The sequence below is a fragment of the Podarcis cretensis genome (genome assembly GCF_951804945.1).
Source record: "Podarcis cretensis genome assembly, chromosome: 12".
Taxonomy (NCBI): domain Eukaryota; kingdom Metazoa; phylum Chordata; class Lepidosauria; order Squamata; family Lacertidae; genus Podarcis; species Podarcis cretensis.
This window is the reverse complement of record NC_137181.1, coordinates 54,661,379-54,683,254: the sequence shown is the minus strand read 5'-3', so window position 1 is coordinate 54,683,254 and position 21,876 is coordinate 54,661,379. Positions and strand designations below refer to the sequence as shown.

Genomic DNA, 21,876 nt, shown 5'->3' with positions numbered 1-21,876 from the left:
ACATCTGGGCAGCCTCCATACACACTGCCCAGGCTTGCCTGGTCACTTTGGTGCTGCTTACAGCGCAGTTCGACTTCACCCCTGGAGACACAGTGATGCATACTTCTTATTTCCTCATATCTGTGGGGCATCTAAAGCAGAACGTTCCCCCAATGGCATCTTGCACCAACCCAACGGCATCTTGCTCTTTCTGTTCATTCCAACATTGATGTTGCATCCAAAGGCAGCAGCAAAGCGAAAACGCAGCAGTTGTTTTGTGTTAAGGCAGCCCCTTCAGTGGTCCTACGATGATTTTAAACAGCAAATCACTGGGAAACTATGAAAATAGGGAAATGGGCAGATAAACTTGGGCCTCTGCCATGTTTCAGCTAAGCCATGTAATGGAGTTATTTATATGGTTAGGCAAACTTTGCAAAGAGCAGGTTTTTTTACTTGTTTCCTCAAACTAAACATTTTTTTTTTTTATCTGAAGGGGGAGGGAGCAGAAAGGAATGTGCTGGTCAGTTCAGGCCTTCCTTTTTTCTGGGAAGTTTTAGAGGCAGAATTTAACTCACAAGGTCATTTTTTGGATGGTGTGATGTTGTGTCAAAGACTGCAGCATACTAACCAATTCTAACTTTTAAATTCCCATGCCTTTTTCTACGTTGACCAGCCATACATCTAAAAAAAGGCACCCTGCAGCATTTGAGAAGAATGGAGAGACCCACTAGAAACAGAGGTTTCAGAAGCATGCTCTGAAACCCATTTTTCCAATACCCCACTTTTGATGTAATGGCCCTTAGATTTTCTTATTATCAGTAACAAATCCAGAGTGAGAGACTAGGGCAATGTCCGTTGCTTCCAGAAACTCTCGTCTGCTGTTGCTTCTTTTTTATACATTGCTGGGAGATATTTTCAATACATTAAGCAGTATAGAAACTAAATATTTTTTTTAAAAAAAAATCAAATCACAGCAGCCAACAGGAAGGAAATGGAGAAGGTAAGAATGCAGCTCAATCCAGTACAGTCATACCTCGGGTTAAATATGCTTCGGGATGAATATTTTCGGGTTGCGCTCCGTGGCAACCTGGAAGTAACGGAGCACATTACTTCCAGGTTCCACCGCTCGCGCATGCGCAGATGCTCAAAATGACATCACGTGCATGCGTGGAAGCGGTGAATCGCGTTCGCGGGTTGCATTCGCTTCAGGATGCGAAGGGGACTCCGGAACGGATCCCGTTCACATCCAGAGGTACCATTGTACAGTCATGCTTCATGTTACATTCTTTCAGGATATGTCCCACAGCGACCCGGAAGTACTGGAAAGGGTTACTTCTGGGTTTTGGCACTCGCGCATGCGCAGGCACACAAAATGACATCACGTGCATGTGCAGAAGCGGCAAATTGCAACCCACACATGCACCAATGCACCACGGCGCATTGCGTTCCTTTCATGTTGCGAACGGGCCTCCGGAACGGATCCCGTTCACAACCAGAGGTACCACTGTATAAGTAACTTCTGCGGGTTCATGGTAGCGGGAGCTTAGGTGATAGTAGAGTGTGAGCTCTGGCTGAAGGGCTGTGGCAGGTAGAGTGCTGCTCCACTTGGGCACAGTGAACGCCTCCAGAATCCAGAAGGGAAGTAATGTTTGACCTGGTGCACCCTCAGTATCGGGCAGCACGGTAACGGTCACATGTGCCACTATGCTACATGCATATGAACTGCTGTGGCAATGTGGCACCTGGAGATTGCTGTGAGCTGCTTGGTCGATGTGGAGGATATCTCTGCTGAGTCTGAACAAGCCCCACAGGACTTCACACCCACACCACCTAAGTTTCCACCTCATATCCATTTGAGACCTTCTTATCACAGGAAAAATTGCACATAAATCTGACAAGATCAAAGGCTCACATCCAGCAAATACTGGACTGCTGTTGTGCAACTAATTACATCCTGGATTGTTCTTTCCCCACCCTCAATTTCCATTTGTTCCATCTTTAGCTGCAAGCTCCCAGCCAAGGATTTCATTGTTTCTTTCTGGAGGGCACATTAAAAATGATTATTATAGGAAGGGAAGATCCCAGTCGGAGCAATGGATTGTAGCCATCCCTTTAGATGGAGCTAATTAACTACAGTTCAGGTTGAAAGCAAACTCAGTCACCCCACTTGATGCATGTGACGCTGCTGTTTGGCAGCTGACATACAAGCCAGTCCCCAGTTTTCAGGACAGTTTGTAGCACGATCAACTGCACACTGGACAATGCCAAACTGCCAATTTCCCACTGGCTGCTTCACAGATCTATTTTTAATAGCAGTTCCCAGCTGATTGTGTCTGATCAACTGAGGTGTTTTTGCTCATAAAAGGTGATGAATACCAAAACATATACACATATACAAGTGATTGCCTGATCCAGGAGTCACCTCTGTCCATAATTCTGCATACGTAATAAAAGCAAATATTGTGCGACCTGCACGACACTTCTTAGTCCGTCCAGGCTGAACCTGCCAACATGAAAGGAAAACAGCCCAAGACAATCTCCCAAGTGGGAGGATTTTATAGCTTCCTTTCATTTTATTAGAGTTGAGATGGAGTGACGGATCCAAACACAGAACCAAAACCAGACAATTCTCCCCTAAACACTTGTTAATCCTGCAAGCACTTTGCTAATGATCTGAAGTGCAGTCACCATCTCCAGACACACAACAGTTGTGGTAGTGGTGGTTGCCTGCTTTTCTTAAACTCAGTTTTCTGTGTTGTTGTTTTGTTTTTTTTGGTTGCTTGGCCAGTTGTCAAATGTGAAAGAAATTTGACCAAACCTACTGCAAAATCCGGGGACGCGGGTGGCGCTGTGGGTAAAACCTCAGTGCCTAGGACTTGCTGATCATAAGGTCGGCGGTTCGAATCCCCGTGGCGGGGTGAGCTCCCGTCGTTCGGTCCCAGCTCCTGCCCACCTAGCAGTTCGAAAGCACCCCTAAGTGCAAGTAGATAAATAGGTACTGCTTTATAGCGGGAAGGTAAACGGCGTTTCCGTGTGCTGCGCTGGTGCTGGTTCGCCAGCTGCAGCTTCGTCACGCTGGCCACGTGACCCGGAAGTGTCTTCGGATGGCGCCGGCTCCCGGCCTCTTGAGCGAGATGAGCCCGCAACCCTAGAGTCGGGCACGACTGGCCCGTACGGGCAGGGGTACCTTTACCTTTACTGCAAAATCCAATCTGGGATGGGGTTTTGAGGGGTGGGGGTTGTTTTACTCTCCAATGTAATGAGCTCCATCCTTTCAAGACAGCTCCAGTTTTGACCACATCTAACTAAAAAAAATTATTAACTAGAACCTTTTCTAATAGCAGCAATACACCAGACCTGCCACTGGAGCCAAAAGAGACAGAGAAGAACTTCTTGCATCAAAGCACCCCATTTCAGCCTCCAGGCCTTCCAAAGAGGACAGGAAACAGACTGACACTTTGGGGGGGGGTGGAGAAAGAGAAACCACAGGAAACCCAACGAAATGCCTTCCAGGATAGTTCTCTAAAATTGCTGAGACCTATAGAGACATTCAGGGACGCGGGTGGCGCTGTGGTCTAAACCACTGAGCCTAGGGCTTGCCGATCGGAAGGTTGGTGGTTCAAATCCCGCCGGAGTGAGCTTCCGTTGCTCGGTCCCAGCTCCTGCCAACCTAGCAGTTCGAAAGCACGTCAAAGTGCAAGTAGATAAATAGGTATCACTCTGGCAGGAAGGTAAATGGTGTTTTCGCGCGCTGCTCTGGTTTCGCCAGAAGCAGCTTAGTCATGCTGGCCACATGACCCAGAAAAACTGTCTGCGGACCAATGTCGGCTCCCTCGGCCAGTAAAGCGAGATGAGCGCAGCAACCCCAGTCGTTCATGACTGGACTTAACTGTCAGGGGCCCTTTACCTTTACCTTTATAGAGACATTCATCTTCCCTTCTTAACTGCACAACCATGCATCCTGGTTTGTTAATTGACCCAGAAGCTGTACGCCAGCTCCCTCGGCCAGTAAAGCAAGATGAACGCCGCAACCCCAGAGTCGGCCACGACTGTACCTAATGGTCAGGGGTCCCTTTACCTTTACTAGGGGGCAAAATGGCCCAAAAAATAATCTTTGTAATTCACAGCCACTAAAAGCTTGTCTGCACACATGAGCATAGCCATGATTTTGTTAGGGTGGGGGGTTAAGGAAATCACAGGTAAAAATACCCCCCTGAACAGAATATTACAGGGGAAAGGCTTCTACTGGGGTGGGCAGAACCTCCATAAAAACTTTCAATCGCTTTTCAATAATGTTTGTGGATCTAGCTGCACCCCTCCCCCACTGGCTACACCCATGTCTGGACAGCAATTTTACGTTGCCTTCAAAAGATTTTCAGGCCTAGCTTTGGGCAGACTTGAAAGAGTTTCAGACCTGAAGACTCTCTATGTGTTTGTGATGTTTGTCTTGGTTATGGGGACACAGTACGTAAGAGGCTGTTCTTGGTTTATCTTAGGGATACCGTTTACATTCATACAAGAAAAACAGTTAAAATGCACCGAGCACCAAAATTTTGGAAGTTAATAGTGTCTACTCAGTCACAAGCAATAGTACATACAATGAAGAAGAAAAATATCCCCTTACCTTCATAGCAAGGCATTAACCTTTTGCCATTGGACCCTAGATTGGGTGGGATGATGTTGCAGAAACCGTGAGGAAGGATGTACTCTGTCTCATAGTAGACATTCTTCCAACGGTGTGCACAGGCCTACGGTAAACAAACCAGACAGGGGAAATTAATGCTTATACCTGGATCTAAAAAATCAGTGCCTGGAGGCAGAAAGTGTCCCCTCCCCCCCCCAAAAAAAAACGAGTTGAAGATGGTAAGACAGAGGGATCGTTCCCTGTTCTACGCACACTCCACCTCCATGCATAGGTTTGGCAGATGTGTGTGGTGCTTCAGAAAGCTGCGAACCCTATTTCCCTAGTAGGCAACAGCTGGACAAAAAGGGAAAGGAAATGATGACACTATCTTCAGCACACTCTTATGGGCATCAGGGTGTGTCTCCATTCTTTAAAAAGCATTACTGAAGCAATGAAAGCTTTTGAACTTTTCAAATTAAAACTAAATAAGAAAAAAAAATAGATTATGGCATGCCCAGGTTCATCTCCTTTTGTTATCTAGATAGATACAGGAAGTAAGTCGCCTTGCAAGCTGTATTATCCTCATACCTTATTAGTAAGGAGATGTGGTAAGGTAAATTATTTGACTCTGGCCTTCAGTGTTCTCATCTGCCTTTGCGGTCCCTAATTTATTTCTCCACCTCTTCATTCCACTGTCCAGCCTCAAAAATTATTCCAAGGCAGAAGGAACATCTCCAGATGTGAGTCAGCCCAGAGTGTTCCTCACAGCTGGAAGTCTATTCCCTAAAGGAAGACAGCCACGGCCACCACTGTCTATACCTTCCACATCCTTGGGTCCCCAAATGTTGTTGGACTACAACTCCCATCATCCCTAGCTAGCAGGACCAGTTGTCAGGGATTGTGGGTGTTGTAGCCCAACAACATCTGGGGACCCAAGGCTGGTCTATGCCCTAACAGCCCTGAGAACATTATCACACAAGCTTCAGGCTTGTTTAGTTCGAATGAGCTGTGCTCAGCAATGCAAATGCTTTTATTTACTGAATTAAGCGATTTATCACACAAGCCTATCGATGCCCCTGGTCCTAAGGGTTTCTGTGAAGCTCTCTGATGTCAGAACGAGGAATGCAATTCTACAAAGGATGTTTATAATGGCACTCAGCTTTGACAGCCAGATGTATGTAAGGAAGCCTGGAAGAAACTGAAGTCAAGTTATTTGCTCTTTTAAGTAGACTCAGTTATGGTTTCAATTCCCAACACACACTGCATTCAGAATTTGGTTTTAGAAAAAATAATCATGAAATATTTATATCTAGAGTGTTCAGGAAATAGCTTCTCTCATGGAGCATTTCCACTGCGAATACAATACACAGATATACGTTTTAATGGAAGACAGTATCCTACAGACATCCAGTGTCTAGGCCAACTTTCTGCAAGCCTCCCCTAGGAAACCAGTGAGGAGAGCATGTCACAAGGAGGAAGGAATCTTGACTGCAAAGAAAATTTATATCCAATGCAAATCGTTGAAACAAAAGGCCCCTTTAAATTATGACTAAGTAATTAAAGTCTCACAATTCCTCATTTGTAGATTTATATTCCACATCAGGAAAAAACTGCCAATGACCTACACCAGTTCCTCAACTTAAACTCTCTCAGAGGAGCATTCACGGCTGCTATAAATGGAGAAGATCAGCAGCAATTCTCTGGCACCACCAGCTCAGAAATGAAAATTTTGAGCCAAACGCAGGAGGAGGGAAAAGGGGGAGGACTGATCCCATCTCACCCAAATGGCCTAAAATTTAGAGCCAAAAGTGTACAACAAGGCTGCTGACATAAGAAGTCACCTTATAAGCCCAGTGTTATCTTCTCCACCAAGAGCCAATGCAGTACACTCAAGATTTTTTGGACTACAACTCCCATCAGCCCAAAGCATTTTTGGTCAATGGTCAGTGATGATGGAAGCTATAGTTCCAAACATACGGAAAGCATTATGTTGGCTACCAAAGGTCTGACTCACAGTGGCTCTCTGTGGTCTCAGGCAAAGGTCTTTCACTTCAGCTGCTACTGGGGATGGTAGAGATCTAGCCTTGGTCCTTCTGCATGTAGTCTGCCACTGAGCTAGGGTCCCTCCTATAAACAAACCCTTGATCAACAATAGTTCTGTCAAGCAAACTCCCCCTTCTGCCTTAACCACAGTTAAGAGAAACAACAGCACTATTCACCGTGGTCAACCCATGTCTAGATTGGTAAACAATCACCAAATGGGCTTCACATCCCACACAAGGGAAACTGTGGTTAGTGTTAACCGTGGTTAAGGGTGAGTATTGATGTTTTTCTTAACCATGGTAAAGCTTAGGGGGAGGGGTTTGTTCCAGAGAAAGTGAAATCCCAAGGCTGTTCCTACTGGGGGAATCTCTGTGCTTGTCTAGGGCAAGTTCTTGGCAGAGACAAGATGGAACCAGGGGCTTCCTCATTCACAATTCACACAGTCATTGCCATATACCAGGTCCCATGGGAATATTAAACTATTGGAATATAATGAGCATAAAGAATGTACTATCTATCCACTGACTAAATGAGCCAGTGGAAGCAGGAATTGATTAAAGTTCAGCTTGGGTGCTTTATCTTAAATCAGTGGTTTTCAACCAGTGTGCTATGGCACCCTGGCGTGCCTTGAATGATGGTCAGGGGTGCTGCGGACAACACTGGCCTCTGTCCTACTTTCCTTCCCTCCCTCCTCTGATGCCCTCTTGCATCTCTGCCTCCCAAAGGCTTGCACAGCTGTTTGTTGCAGCAGCCCTGGCTACAAGCTCCCCAGGTGAATGGTGTCTCTGGGTCTGGGCAAAGGGGGGTTTCCCAGGCCTCTGTGGGGCAGTGTGAGGAGGAACCTCTTTGGGGCAGAGGGGGGGGCAGATCAGAGATCAGGGGCGGCAGTTGCGGCTGCCCAGAGGACTCCCAAGGCGAGGAGAGCAGAGAGATGGCTGAGAGAACACTCCACAAGGGAGGGAGTTTGAAAAAGGGTGAGAGGCTGCCAGTTCTGCAGGCTCCTGAGCCCCACAGAGGTGACACAGAAAGAATGTAGTTGGACAAGAGAGCTGTGGACTCAAAAAGGTTGAAAACCTCTATCTTAAATATTTATTACATGTATTGTTTCTTATAAGAACCTTCCAGAGCTCTTCTGTCCAAGGTCTTCTGACCAGCTCCACACCTGACTAGTCTCAGCAATTGAGCATCAGACTTTCCAGACCATTCAATGGATATTTTCTTCAAGTAACAACAAGGCTTTTATGTGAACTCAGATACCCAACCATGAAGAGATCACTTCACATTCTGAATTTGATAAACAAGCCTCTTATAAACTTACAGGGTGGCATTCAAACTCAAACCACCTATAGGAAGCTGCACTGAAGTTAGAGGTTTAGTTGTTTGGCTGTTTCAAATAAGTTTAGAATGGAAATACGTCTTTTTGCTATTATTAATTTTACATGTAAGTATTAACAAAGAGGAAAAGAAACAGTGTATTAAAAATAAAGAAAAAGAAATAAAATGACAACAATACCACCAGCTCACATTAGGAATACACAGAAATTCTTTCTGACGAGGAAAAGAAACAAACTGCATGGTAAATAGCGCAGGTGCTTCGTGAAAGAACAAGATTAAAGGATGCCTGGCTTTTCTCCAAGATTTAATGCACTATCCCCAGTTACTTTCCCAGTGCAAATAAGATAATGAATTTTACAACTGTAGCATGGAGGAACGAGGAACTTCTATTGTATTACTGAGACACTTAAATTAATACAAACACTAACTCTCATGTTGATATTTCAAAATCCAAGCGGCTTTCTAAAATTATATTTTAAGCTCATGCTGTCAGCACTTTATTCATCTCTGGTTTTCTATTTAGCTTTCTATCTCAAACTGATATTTAACAGAACCATGTTTTACTGGAGCACCGGCAGACTTGTGAAGGTCTCTGTTTATTGACTCATTTAACCAATCACGCCTTAGGACGAAACTCTCGATACCCACCATTATGATCAAAATTAGTTTCAATAAATTTGAGAATAGAATGGCAGCACAACATTCTCCAGGTTTCATTATGCTGTAGAATCATAGAATTGTTGGAAGGAACCATAAGGGTCATCTAGTCTAACCCCCGGAATACAAGAATATTTTGCTCAGTGTGGGGCTCAAACCCACAACCCTGAGATTAAAAGTCTTATTTATGCTCTTTCCCTGAGGGCCAATGTGTGTACAAACAGGGCAGGTATTGTTGCAACAGCTGCTAAAACCAGAAGGTCTTTTGGGGCGGGAGGGGTTCCAAAAATATTTGCAAAACATTGCAAGTAATTCTGGATCACCATTGCTTGAGCTGACTGTCACATCATATGCACTAATTATGTCACAAACATTGGTAACGGCAGCTAAGGACCATGGAATGAGTGTGGACAGTCACACTGTTCCTCTGCAGAATAATCCTCACTGATGCTCCTTAGCACAGAAAAATACCAACTCCTGCTGATTTCAGTAGTTAACTTCTGATACCAGAAAGACCAGCCACAAAACTAGGTATGCATGTCTATAAGTGTACCAAAATCCTTCTACTTAATATTTAGCTTTAGCATACATTAGGTTTATTGTAGAATTACAACATGACGTATAATGAATCTGTCTATAGGTGCACACATTAACATCTACTCGTGGCACCACTAATTTCATGCTTTTTAAAAGAAGAAGAAAGAAGACCCGACTCATTCATAGGAATACAAAGTGCTATTCATTCTGTTCCAAGTCCTAAAGCCTTCACCACTTTTAAGAGGAAGCCCTCGAGGGTGACAGAAGCAGGTGTAACTCCTTTGAAGCCGCCTTTCCAGAAGAAAGCTTTGTCCCCAGGACCCTATTTGCCTTCCTCTTAAAGGATGTGAAAATACAGAGTTAGCTGGATTCTGTCAATCACCGGTACAGCAAATTAATTCGCACGCATTACTACCGGCAACAGCGTGACACTTCACATTTTGATGGGATGAAGGGAACAGCAAACTTACCAGGATACTTCCTCCAGGTGTGGGCTGCCTTGCCAGACTTACACCCATCCATTCATCGTCTCTGTCCTCCTTGCATGTCTTTCCGCAGGTCATTCCTTGAACATTCGCTAGAATGAATGCAGGAGCAAGGGTGAAAGTTAATAAGGGAGGAAGATGGCATTTGTTTATTTCCACAGTGATCACACAAGTAAGTTTACATAGTTATTTATCATATATCTGGTGAATTCAGGGTGAATCCATGTCGGCATAATACCCTCTTCAATGGCAATGGAAAATAAAAGGAATGCATAAATAGAAAGAAGTTTTTCTCCCTTTCTCACAGAAGCAGAATCTGGGGTCATCTAAGTAAGCTGAATGATGAAATATTTGAAAGCCCAAAGAAGAACTTCCTCACAAAGTTTGCTGATCAATTATGGATTTGCAAATTTGATACCACAAGGAAAAGCAGCTGTAATAGTTCACCCATTGCCAACTTCCAAGAGTTTTGGATCAAGACCCCAAAATGTATTAGCATTTTTTGCTCATTATGTGGCAATGGAGGGAGAATTGGAAGGATCATGATTTGCTCCCATGACATATCAGCCCTGGTTTTCTTTTACAGCTAGCTAAGGGGAGGGGAACTGAGTTAAGACAAAAATGTATAAAGGAAATAGAATTTTTTTATTACACTTAAATGAGTATTTCATATGTATTTACACTGCTTTAAATCCTGAATGGGCTAAACACATTTTAACAAAGTCTTTCTCTGTGGCCATATCAGAAACATATCATTACAGGCTTTGACTTCTGATTTGCAATTATTTAAATGAGAAGCATAAAACACTTCAACATGCATAACAGGTCCTGAAGAGAACCTGGCGGTACCACAGCATGACTCTTCTCAAATAATATTTCCTGTACCCTCCAACTGAGAAATACTGATTGTCAAAAACCTCCAGTAAGGCACAGAGCTACCGTATTTTTCGCTCTGTAGGACACACCTGACAAAAGGACGCACTTTGTTTTAGAGGGGGGAGAACAAGAAAAAAAAATATCCCCCTCTCTGCCCAGCGCCCCTTCAGCGAAGCGGCAGGAGGCGCTGCGCAGAGAGGGGGAGAATTCCCCCCCTTGTTTTCCCCCTCTAAAACAAGGTGCCGTTCAAGTGCGTTCAGTCGCCTTCAGGCGGCTACCTTGGAAGCCTGGAGAGCGAGAGGGGTCGGTGCGCATTGACCCCTCTCGCTCTCCAGGCTTCAGATTCCTTTCGACCTGCTCTTTGGGGCTGGTGGGGGGGAGCCCTCCACTAGCCCCAAAGAGCAGGTCGGGAAGCAGCGGAAAGGCACGCAGCAGCCTCTTTAGCCGCGCACCACCTCTCCAGCCAGGAAGAAGCCATAGCCCCATGACCCTCTCCCGGCTGGTGAGGTGGCGCGCGACTAAAGAGGCTGCTGCCATAGCCGTGCGTCACCTCTCCAACCGGGAGAGGGTACATGGGGCTATGGCAATACCCCCACCTCCCGCAAAAGCCCACAGGAGCCGCGCACCCTTTAAGGAGTGCACGGCTCCTGTGGGCTTTTCTACAAGGAGGGAGAAGGGACTCACTGGCCGCATCAGTCCCTTGTCCCTCCTGAGGAAAAGCCTGCAAGAGCCGCGCGGAGCTTGTGTGCGGCTTTTGGGGGATTTTCCTGCCTGCCTCCCCCTTGCATTCACTCCATAGGACGCACACACATTTCCCCTTCATTTTTGGAGGGGAAAAATTGTGTCCTATACAGCGAAAAATACGGTAAGTTTCTTGTAGTGCAACTGTAGGGTCGGGAGACGTTCCCCATGCAGCGAAGCCCTAAGGCTCTTGAGAATGAGAAATTTTTCAAAACAGAGTTTGCATATAAACTTAAAACAGGGTAGACCCAGACATACCTCGGCCCATATCCAGTTCTGTGCATCTCCTGTCAGGGTTAGTGTGAACACGACATTTAAACACAGCTCCTGGGGACTTAAGAGAGGCACTGTACTTAGACTCTGCCTTTGGGGCGCCAACCAAAACCCTGGAAATTGAGAGCAAAGGAATGTTTCATTAACGCTACAAGAAGGAAATGAATGCACACAAGTTGCACAGTAACAGCTCGCTCTCATTGACAGGCTATGCTTTCCCAACACCCTTAGGAAGCTATGATCCAAGATACATGTGCCCACCCACCATGGCAAGGCAAGGCATTTTCCTTTAATAAAACCATGAATTATTTGAAGGAGCTAAGAATGCACAACACGATCTCTAACACCCCCAATATAAGCTTTTGGGAAAGAATGAAAATTAACAACAGCAACTATGTATGCATTCTCTCCCCACCCAGCCCCCACTCCTCAGTTATAAATATGAGCATTCCTCAACCCAGAAGAACGAAGGTGGAACATTCATTAAAATGGTCTGAGATTGAAGTACAGTGGTACCTCGGTTTACGAACTTAATCCGTTCTGGAAGTCCATTCTTAAACCGAAACCGTTCTTAAACGAAGGCAAGCTTTCCCCGATGAGACCTCCTGCCGCCAATGCCCTTCCACTTTACCGAGGTAAAGTTCGCAAACTGGGACACTACTTCCAGTTTTGCGGAGTTCGTAAACCGAATAGTTTGTAAACAGGGCTGTTCTTAAACCAAGGTAGCACTGTACACCCTGTGGGTGTGAGCTTAATCTGTGATGTAAAAGATTTTCCAAGTCTGCTTTAATGCCATGTGGATGACAGCATATAAGACTTAACACCTGTACATGCATTTCTCTGAGAAGACAAAATGTTTGGTAATTGTTGTTTTTTTAAAAAAAAATCAATAATGTTTGGAAGAAGAAAGAAGAAGAAATTATGCTGGAAGTTGGGATGGGAGACTGCCCATTTTAGTTTCTCATTTTTCTGATCTTAAGTTTAGTTCTCCATATTTCCACTTCCATTTAAGATTTTTTATTAAGTCATCCTGAAAAGTTAGCAGCCATTTAGTGTGAGTTTCTCCTATGTTTTTTGTCCCATACAAAGCATTTTGTATTCCATTTTGACTAATAGATGCACTCTTTGCCCTTAATATACACATTTTTATAAACATCACTTGGTTGGAGAACAGCACTACAAAATTCAGAGCAGTGCAAATTTCAAAGTATGGTTGTTTTTCTGTTTGTATATTGTTTTAGAAAGTGCAAATTAGGTAGGTTAGCCTCTTAAGTGCAACCTGAATTGAATTTGTCCCCATAACCAGATGCAAGAAACTCCATTTTTGTACTCGAGGTAAATGTGTGCATCATAATGCACACTCTGTAATAGGGTATCCAGGACATTTCTCTGCCTCGGGCAGAACAGCAAATGTTGCCCCCCCCCCCGCCCTTAGCACGAATCAAAAAGCACTGTACCCAAGGCCAGTCAGGTTCTTGTGGCAAAAGAGGTGGAAAATCACATAAACACCTCTCCACCTCATTGCCTGCAAAAATACAACAATAAGTAAAGCAACTATTTGCTTCCTTTTCAAGAAACCCAAAATCTGCACCCTGCTCACTCTGTCTAACAGCAGGGCTGGCTCTGCCCTCCAAAATTTGGTGAAAGAAAACTGGGACACTCATTTCATATCAGAAAGCAGAAATTAATTTTTTCTAATCAGCCCCTGTGGATTCTATGTATATGGTAATCCAATGCGAGCAGATGATGATATCGCATTGCAAAAGTAGCATCAATGTTTCCAGAAGCCTTTTTCTGGAATGGGCAAGAGCTTCAATAGGTTGCAAGTTTTTAAAGCCAAGCTAACACTCTGCCAGCTGAACTCATGCCTACCTATGTAACACAATTCACATAGATATCAACAACAATTAGCTAAAACCAGAAGGCACATATAAAACATATCTGAGGAGAAATTTTCAGTTGCTTACATTCAACCTGAAAGGCATTTTACAAAGTGTCAGCCTATATTATACAGTGGTACCTCGGGTTAAGAACTTAATTCGTTCTGGAGGTCCATTCTTAACCTGAAACTGTTCTTAACCTGAGGTACTACTTTAGCTAATGGGGCTTCCCGCTGCTGCCGCCGCGCCACCGCCACACAATTTCTGTTCTCATCCTGAAGCAAAGTTCTTAACCCAAGGTACTATTTCTGGGTTAGCGGAGTCTGTAACCTGAAGCGTCTGTAACCTGAAGCGTCTGTAATCCGAGGTACCACTGTATGGGGAACTCAATGCCTATTTATATTATACTCCGAAACTAGTTGACTGGCCATTCCCTATCCCTAGGAACTCTGAGAATTGCAGTTCCTTAAGGGAGGACGCGGGTGGCCCTGTGGTCTAAACCACAGAGCCTAGGGCTTGCTGATCGGAAGGTTGGCAGTTCGAATCCCCACGATGGGGTGAGCTCCTGTTGTTCGAGCCCAGTTTCTGCCCATCTACCAGTTCGAAAGTATGCAATGTGCGAGTAGATAAATAGGTACCATTCTGGCAGGAAGGTAAACGGCGTTTCTGTGCACTGCTCTGGTTCGCCAGAAGCAGCTTAGTCATGCTGGCCACATGACCTGGAAACTGTCTGCGGACAAACACAGGCTCCCTTGGGCTATAGAGCGAGATGAGCACACAACCCCAGAGTCATCTGCGACTGGGCCTAACGGTGAGGGGTCCCTTTACCTTTTAAGGGAGGTTAGCTGTCTCCTTACAACTAGTGGTGTGCTGAGAAACATGATACTTAATAATAAATTCAAATTACAGTCTCAACATCTACAGTCCTCTATATGAGCATATGAATGTCTCAAGCTCTACACATTTATTTGTCTTATATATCTTTTCCTTAGTTTTACAGACTAGCTTCCTTCTTTTCCAATTGGCCACTAAGAGATCTCTTCTCTCCCCAGTGGTGAAAAGTGTGTTTAGATCCCTTTAAAGTAGCCAAGGCTAATAAGTAACTGTATTTAGCTGTAACAAGTCATGGAAATAGTTTCCTTACCAACCACTTACAATTTAAATTGTGAGCCCATACGCTGGTAATATTGCCATCAAAGTTTTCTTTTTCAATAATGTCAATAAATTTATATGAATGATGCTCCTTCATGGTGTACATTAAAGAGGAAATGATTGGCATTTTTTATCCAAGTTTGCCCGTCTCTCAGTGGCATTTGTATTGAGAGCTGCTATTTCAGACTCACTTGTGTTTGCTTCTCAATGTTTGTTGGCTTTGTAGTTTTCTGTAATTTAGGTAACTGGGCCACTAATTGTTCTCACTTGTGAAAACATGGCTCTTTAGAAGGTAGCCCCTGTCAAAAAGCCTGTGATTTGGCAGCTTCTCCTCTGAAACTCAAGAGAAATCAAACTGTTAATGTAGCCTTTTCTCCTTTAAAGTTTGTTTTAAATATCTTAGCACAGTTTTTCTGGCTTCAGTGAAGTGAGTCAATGTTGAAGCTGCGGAGGAAACCTCAGTGTGAGAGTTATTTTTCTGGGTAAATGCCTGATACCTCGTGTAAATAAATATCTATAACTATATAAATAAACCAGTTTTTACCAACATAATTATATGCTATTTATACATCCCAAAGTTTGATAGAGAGAAAAGCAAACGCTCTCTTTCTTGTTCATACAAAGGTCATAAGGATGAGGTAGCAAACATTCCCTGTGTTTCGTCATTTCAGGCGCTTTCCTGGCCCTCAAGGCTGGACGAAGAACTCCCAAAGTCTTTCATGCGCAAATCAGATCAGTATGTAGACAAGGCTCTGGTTACAAGGTATAGCAGGTACAAGGGAGGTGTAAATGCATGACTAAGCACAAGTGAAGACACTAACCCAACAAGAGACACATGCAAGAAAAATGTTGGAATGAAGTTATATGGCTTTAGTAGAAATGTTATAAGGAATTAAGTATAAACAGATTAATAGAGTATTAAAGGAAAAATAAGGTTAGAATGTGCTAAGATAATTATAGGATAGAAAACAGAGGAAGATGGAAAGGAATTGCTGAAACAATTAACAGAAGTGGAATACAAAAAGGGAGGTGTGAGGAGGTCGCGGAAATAAGTGAATGAAAGATAAGATACTGAAATTATTTGATGTGTTATAAACTGTGTTTTTTTTTCGGGACGCAGGTGGCGCTGTGGGTTAAAGCCTCAGCGCCTAGGGCTTGCCGATCGAAAGGTCGGCGGTTCGAATCCCTGCGGCGGGGTGCGCTCCCGCTGCTCGGTCCCAGCACCTGCCAACCTAGCAGTTCGAAAGCACCTCCGGGTGCAAGTAGATAAATAGGGACCGCTTACCAGCGGGAAGGTAAACGGCGTTTCCGTGTGCGGCTCTGGCTCGCCAGAGCAGCGATGTCACGCTGGCCACGTGACCTGGAAGTGTCTCCGGACAGCGCTGGCCCCTGGCCTCTTAAGTGAGATGGGCGCACAACCCCAGAGTCTGTCAAGACTGGCCCCTACGGGCAGGGGTACCTTTACCTTTACCTTTTAAACTGTTTTTGTTTTGTTAGTTTAATGTGTTAGTGTTATGTAGTGTTTTTGTATTGTATTGTATTGTTCTTTTTTGTAGTGTTTAAATTGTTGGAAAAGTAATAAATATTATTAAAAAAAAAAAAGCGACACATGACCTGCATCTTCCCTTTGAAGAGCAGGATTAGCACAACTGTTAGCACAGAAAGTGGCCAGAGTCCCTGGACTGGACAAGCAAAGGGGGCACTCCTTTGGGTGCATTGGGCCTGTGAAGTTTGTTCACACAGGTGTCGCCATGGAGACACAGGTGGAGTTGGAGCCGGCTTAGCATCTGCCTTACTCTCATTTGCCTCCCCAGAAGGAAGAGGTGTGTCATTTACAGAAGAGGGTGCCAAAGGTGGCTGCACAATAAGAGAGGCCTGATGAGAGGTATTTGATATCTCAGGGATGCAACACTTCTATCTCCCGCTTGGACTACTGCAATGCGCTCTACGTGGGGCTACCTTTGAAGGTGACTCGGAAACTACAACTAATCCAGAATGCGGCAGCTAGACTGGTGACTGAGGGTGGCCGCCGAGACCGCATAACACCGGTCTTGAAAGACCTACATTGGCTCCCAGTACATTTCCGAGCACAATTCAAAGTGCTGGTGTTGACCTTTAAAGCCCTAAACGGCCTCGGCCCAGTATACCTGAAGGAGCGTCTCCACCCCCATCGTTCTGCCCGGACGCTGAGGTCCAGCGCCGAGGGCCTTCTGGTGGTTCCCTCATTGCGAGAAGCAAAGCTACAGGGAACCAGGCAGAGGGCCTTTTCGGTAGTGGCGCCCGCCCTGTGGAACGCCCTCCCATCAGATGTCAAAGCGATAAATAACTACCTGACATTCAGAAGACATCTTAAAGCAGCCGTGTTCAGGGAAGTTTTTAATCTGTGATATTTTGCTGTATTTTTGGTTTCTATGGAAGCCGCCCAGAGTGGCTGGGGAAACCCAGCCAGATGGGCGGGGTACAAATAATAAATTATTATTATTATTATTATTATTATTATTATGATGATGATGTCAATCCACGTGAGAGCCAAGGTGATGACTTCCAGGTATCACTGGACTCCTAACTCACAGAAGCCCCAGCCAACATACCCAATGGCTAGGGATGATGGATGTTGAATACAATGACATCTGGAGGGTGTAACATTGGCGACCCTCTGCAAATGAACTGGATGCAGACTTAGTCACCCACACAGACCCACTGAAATCAATGGGAGTTAAGTTAGGTAAAGGGACCCCTGACCATTAGGTCCAGTCGTGACTGACTCTGGGGTTGCGGCGCTCATCTCGCTTTATTGGCCGAGAGAGCCAGCGTACAGCTGGTCATGAGGCCAGCATGACTAAGCCGCTTCTGGCGAACCAGAGCAGCGCACGGAAAGGCCGTTTACCTTCCCACTGGAGCGGTACCTATTTATCTACTTGCACTTTGACATGCTTTTGAACTGCTAGATTGGCAGGAGCAGGGACCGAGCAACAGGAGCTCACCCCATCACGGGGATTCGAACCGCCAACCTTCTGATCAGCAAGTCCTAGGCTCTGTGGTTTAACCCACCCACCCACTTCCCTTGAGAGTTAAGTTACTCATGACTTAACATTTTTAGAAAGCTTATTTACATAATTTTGCTGAATTAAATAAGTTCCTTTGATTGATCCAATCACACATCAAAGCATATATTATAATATAATCAAATTATCAAATATCAAATTATATTGTGGTGGAACATGCATGGCTATAATCTCATCTGTGTGTTTTTAAATTCTGCTACAAGGTAAGAGATCTCCAGCTTTTTCAGAACAAAAGTGTCTAACTCAAATTCCAGTGGGTATACTCGAAAGGTGATTAAGTCCATATCCAACCCATTGAACAGGAAAACAGTGCTATTCTTTGGGGGTAGGATTCCATAATGTTAAGCACATTTTTTAAAAAAAAAACCCACTGCATCCTTTGTCAGGTATCTGTGCAACAAACCTAAATCTCCCCACCCCTGTAATCAACTTTAAGTTTAAATGACACAGCTTAATGGTAAAACAAGATCCTTCAGCCATAGGCCAAGATGAGAAGGATTTTACATGGTAATCTTGCATGTAACAGACCAGGTCACATGGTGGTCAGAGTTCTGTTTAAGAAATTTATTTATTTTCACAAGCTTTGTTGTAACCACAATTAACTGCAAGACGTTAGCCTTGCAGTTGGAATCTCTGTGACTAACAGCATGGGAAAGTATGTAAAATAAAGCCAGATAGGGGGGGGGGAACCTTTTACAGTTACAAATTCCTCAAGCATTTGAGTCAGCATTCGGTTACAGATTTGGAATTCGCAGCAGCAGCAGCAGCAACATCCAGTGCAAAAATTCAAGCAGAGAGAAACAAGAGAAAAGAGTTTTCCCTTGGGATAGCTGGTGTGATGCCCTCCAGATGTTGCTGGACTCCAACTCCCATCACCCCACCAGCCAGCATACTCAGAGGTAAGGGAAAATGGGAGTTGTAGTTCAGCCAGATCAGTTGGTTAGAGTGTGCTGCTGAAAACGGCAAGGTCACAGTTTTGGGCTGAACTAGGCGTCCCTTCCAACTCTATGATTCTAAGATTCTATCACCTGCAATCTAATCTACCATCTGTCTTCTTCTTTGGCGATCACTCGTAGCTAAGTAAGATTGTCTTCCATAAACACAGTTTTAGCAATGAGTCCGTAAGTGACTGTGGAGGTCAATTCTGGATCCACACATCCTTCCACAGTGGGGACATTGGTTTCTGGGCAGGAGTTTATCACAGTGTGGATTTGCCAAGCGTGCCTTCCTCTTAACGCGTTTCTTCCTTGAGACCTGAGTTCGAGTGTCTTCAAAGCCCATGACACCTTTGGTCAAGGCTGTTCTCCAGTTGGAGTGCTCGCAGGCCAGTGTTTCCCAGTTGTCAGTGTTTATACTACATTTTTTTAGATTTGCCTTGAGACAGTCTTTAAACATCTTTTGTTGACCACCAGCGTTACACTTTCCATTTTTCAGTTCAGAATAGAGTACAGTGGTGCCTCGCAAGACGAAATTAATCCATTCCGTGAGGCTCTTCGTATAGCGTTTTTTTTGTCTTGTGAAGCAAGCCCATTGACGGCTTAGCAGATTAGCGCTATTAGCAGTTTAGCGGCTTTTAGCGGATCAGCTGATAAGCAGCTTTTAGCGGATCAGCTGATAAGCGGCTTAGGGCTTAGGAAAAGGGGGAAAAAGGGGGAAAAACCCCGCAGGAACTCGCAAGACATTTTCGTCTTGCGAAGCAAGCCCATAGGGAAATTCGTTTTGCGAAGCACCTCCAAAACGGAAAACCCTTTCGTCTAGCGGGTTTTCCGTCTTGCAAGGCGTTCATCTTGCGGGGCACCACTGTAGTTGCTTTGGAAGGCGATCATCAGGCATCCGCACAACAGGACCAGTCCAACGAAGTTGATGTTGAATTAGGTTACCATCTGTAACCTAATACCAGCAGGGTGGCTGCAACACAAAAGCTGCTACTGCTCACACCTGGGAGCGTGGTCCGAAGGCCTACAATGCAGTAGCCTTGCTGAAGCTAAGCGAGTCGGAGTCTAGTCGGCAACTCCATGCGGGTGCGCCATCTAGGGGAGAACGGAGGTCCAGCCCCACCCAAAAAAAAAACCAATGGGCGGCCTGGGCCCCCTCAAAGTTCCGTGGCGGCTGTGCACGCATGCCGTGGGGCGTGCTTGCATCATGTCCACATGCCACTCGGTATAAACCAGACACATCAGCACACCCCATGGCATGCGCGAGTGACGTCAGCATGCCATGGGGCATGCACGCATGGCGAGAACACGCCACGGGGCATGCCAACATCATGTACACATGCCACAGGGCATGCCAACATCGTGTACGCACGCCCCACGGCCTGCTGACAGCTATCGCGCATGACTGGCTGCAAGGAACATAGCTTGCCCCTGACACAGTCAACACCTCAATTTTCATACCTAGAGGATAAGAAGGTGCACACCCCTCCGTTTCAAGAGCAAAAGAAAACGCCATTTCCATCAGGACTGGTTCAACTAGTGATGAAGCCAACACAGCAATTTCAATTTAACTCACCCGCCTATAACCTCTTCCTCTCTGCTTGGTACCTGCCTTACATGCACCTCCTGTCCTTTTCTCACTCAGGATAAACAGCTTTGGAAGCCAAGATTGCAGGAAGTGCAGCACTTTAAGGAGTGATGAATGGAGGGCACAGTGTGGTGCCAAGCATGCGCATCTGCCCACAGAAAGCGATTAGACCACCATAGCTCAAATGCTGCTTTGTTACCTGGATGACAATAAATCGCTGAGATAGAATTGCTTAAAAATAGCCAACCGCATTGCTGTGAACTAAATTACTTTTAATGGCCGGATTAAGTGAAGGCTTCAGTTTCATTTACCTGGCTGGCATTCTCTGAAATACAACGTCTCTATTGAACAATGAGATAAAGAAATTAAACCTGGTGCGTGTGTTTGGGGCACAATGTTACGTTTCAAGTGAAAACACCAGCTCAATACACCACCTTGCTTTCTGTGCAGGGAGGAATAAACATGCAAAGTACCGTATGTTATACAGTGGTACCTCGGGTTAAGTACTTAATTCATTCCAGAGGTCCGTTCTTAACCTGAAACTGTTCTTAACCTGAAGCACCACTTTAGCTGATGGGGCCTCCCACTTCTGCCTTGCTGCTGGAGCACAATTCCTGTTCTCATCCTGAAGCAAAGTTCTTAACCTGAAGCACTATTTCTGGGTTAGCAGAGTCTGTAACCTGAAGCTATGTAACCTGAAGGATATGTAACCCGAGGTACCACTGTACTGCAAAATCTGCCTTGGATACCAAAATACCAGAAGGAAACAGGTGTAGACACACAAAAAGCAATTCTACATTTCAAGTTTGAACACTAGCATGACTTCCACGCCAATTTTCTAGGGGTGGGGGGAAGGATATATCTCCACAGAGCAAGAATAAATCATTATCTCTATTCTGCCTGTCCGGGGAAGAGTATTCTTTATCAAATTTTACAAGGGTTTGCATATATACACCAGGATGACCATTCTTCAGGCTTTAGCCCCTACCCTCTGCAATTTAAATATCTGAGTAGTTGGGGGGGGGGTTGAATCATGACTCACATGTAAACACGTACAGTACAGTGGTGCCCCGCAAGACGAATGCCTCGCAAGACGAAAAACTCGCTAGACGAAAGAGTTTTCCGTTTTTTGAGTCGTTCCGCAAGACGAATTTCCCTATGGGCTTGCTTCGCAAGACGAAACGTCTTGCGAGTTCTTGCAAGTTTTCTTCCTTTTTCTTAAAGCCGCTAAGCCGCTAATAGCCGCTAATAGCCATGCTTCGCAAGACGAAAAAACCGCTAGACGAAGAGACTCGCGGAACGGATTAATTTCGTCTTGTGAGGCACTACTGTATGCACAAAAACTAACAGACCACCAAGCAAATGGGATGAATTTTGCATGCTGGTGCTAGTGGGCTTCATTGCCAATCCCATCAATATAGCAAATGACAATATTAGAAAATATATTAATCTGGCCACTGAATTCTGCACAAGCTGTAGGTTCCAAACCGTCTTCAGGGGAAGCCCAAAGTATAGCACACTTCAGTAATCTATCCTAGAAACAACTGAAGCAAGGTTATTCCTGTCCAGATACTGTTGCAACTGAGCCAACAGCCAAAGTCGAGAGAAGGCCACTTATGTATCCAGTGAGAGTGACAGAAGAGGATCCAAAAGTTGATAAACCATGAACAAAACATCACTTTACATCATGCCTTGTTTGCAACTCC

The 21,876-nt window shown here is 44.9% G+C and overlaps 1 protein-coding gene across 1 annotated transcript in view; it reads right to left on the bottom strand.

Moving 5' to 3' along the window:
* Positions 1–21,876, bottom strand: part of ITGA9 (integrin subunit alpha 9) — a 234,436-nt gene that overhangs the window by 202,852 nt on the left and 9,708 nt on the right. Inside the window, exons 2-4 of the mRNA XM_079947527.1 lie at positions 11,536–11,663; positions 9,646–9,752; positions 4,604–4,727 (exon numbers count right to left, since the gene is read on the bottom strand). Coding sequence (XP_079803653.1) covers positions 4,604–4,727; positions 9,646–9,752; positions 11,536–11,663 — 359 coding nt within the window. The remainder of the gene's footprint in view (positions 1–4,603; positions 4,728–9,645; positions 9,753–11,535; positions 11,664–21,876) is intronic.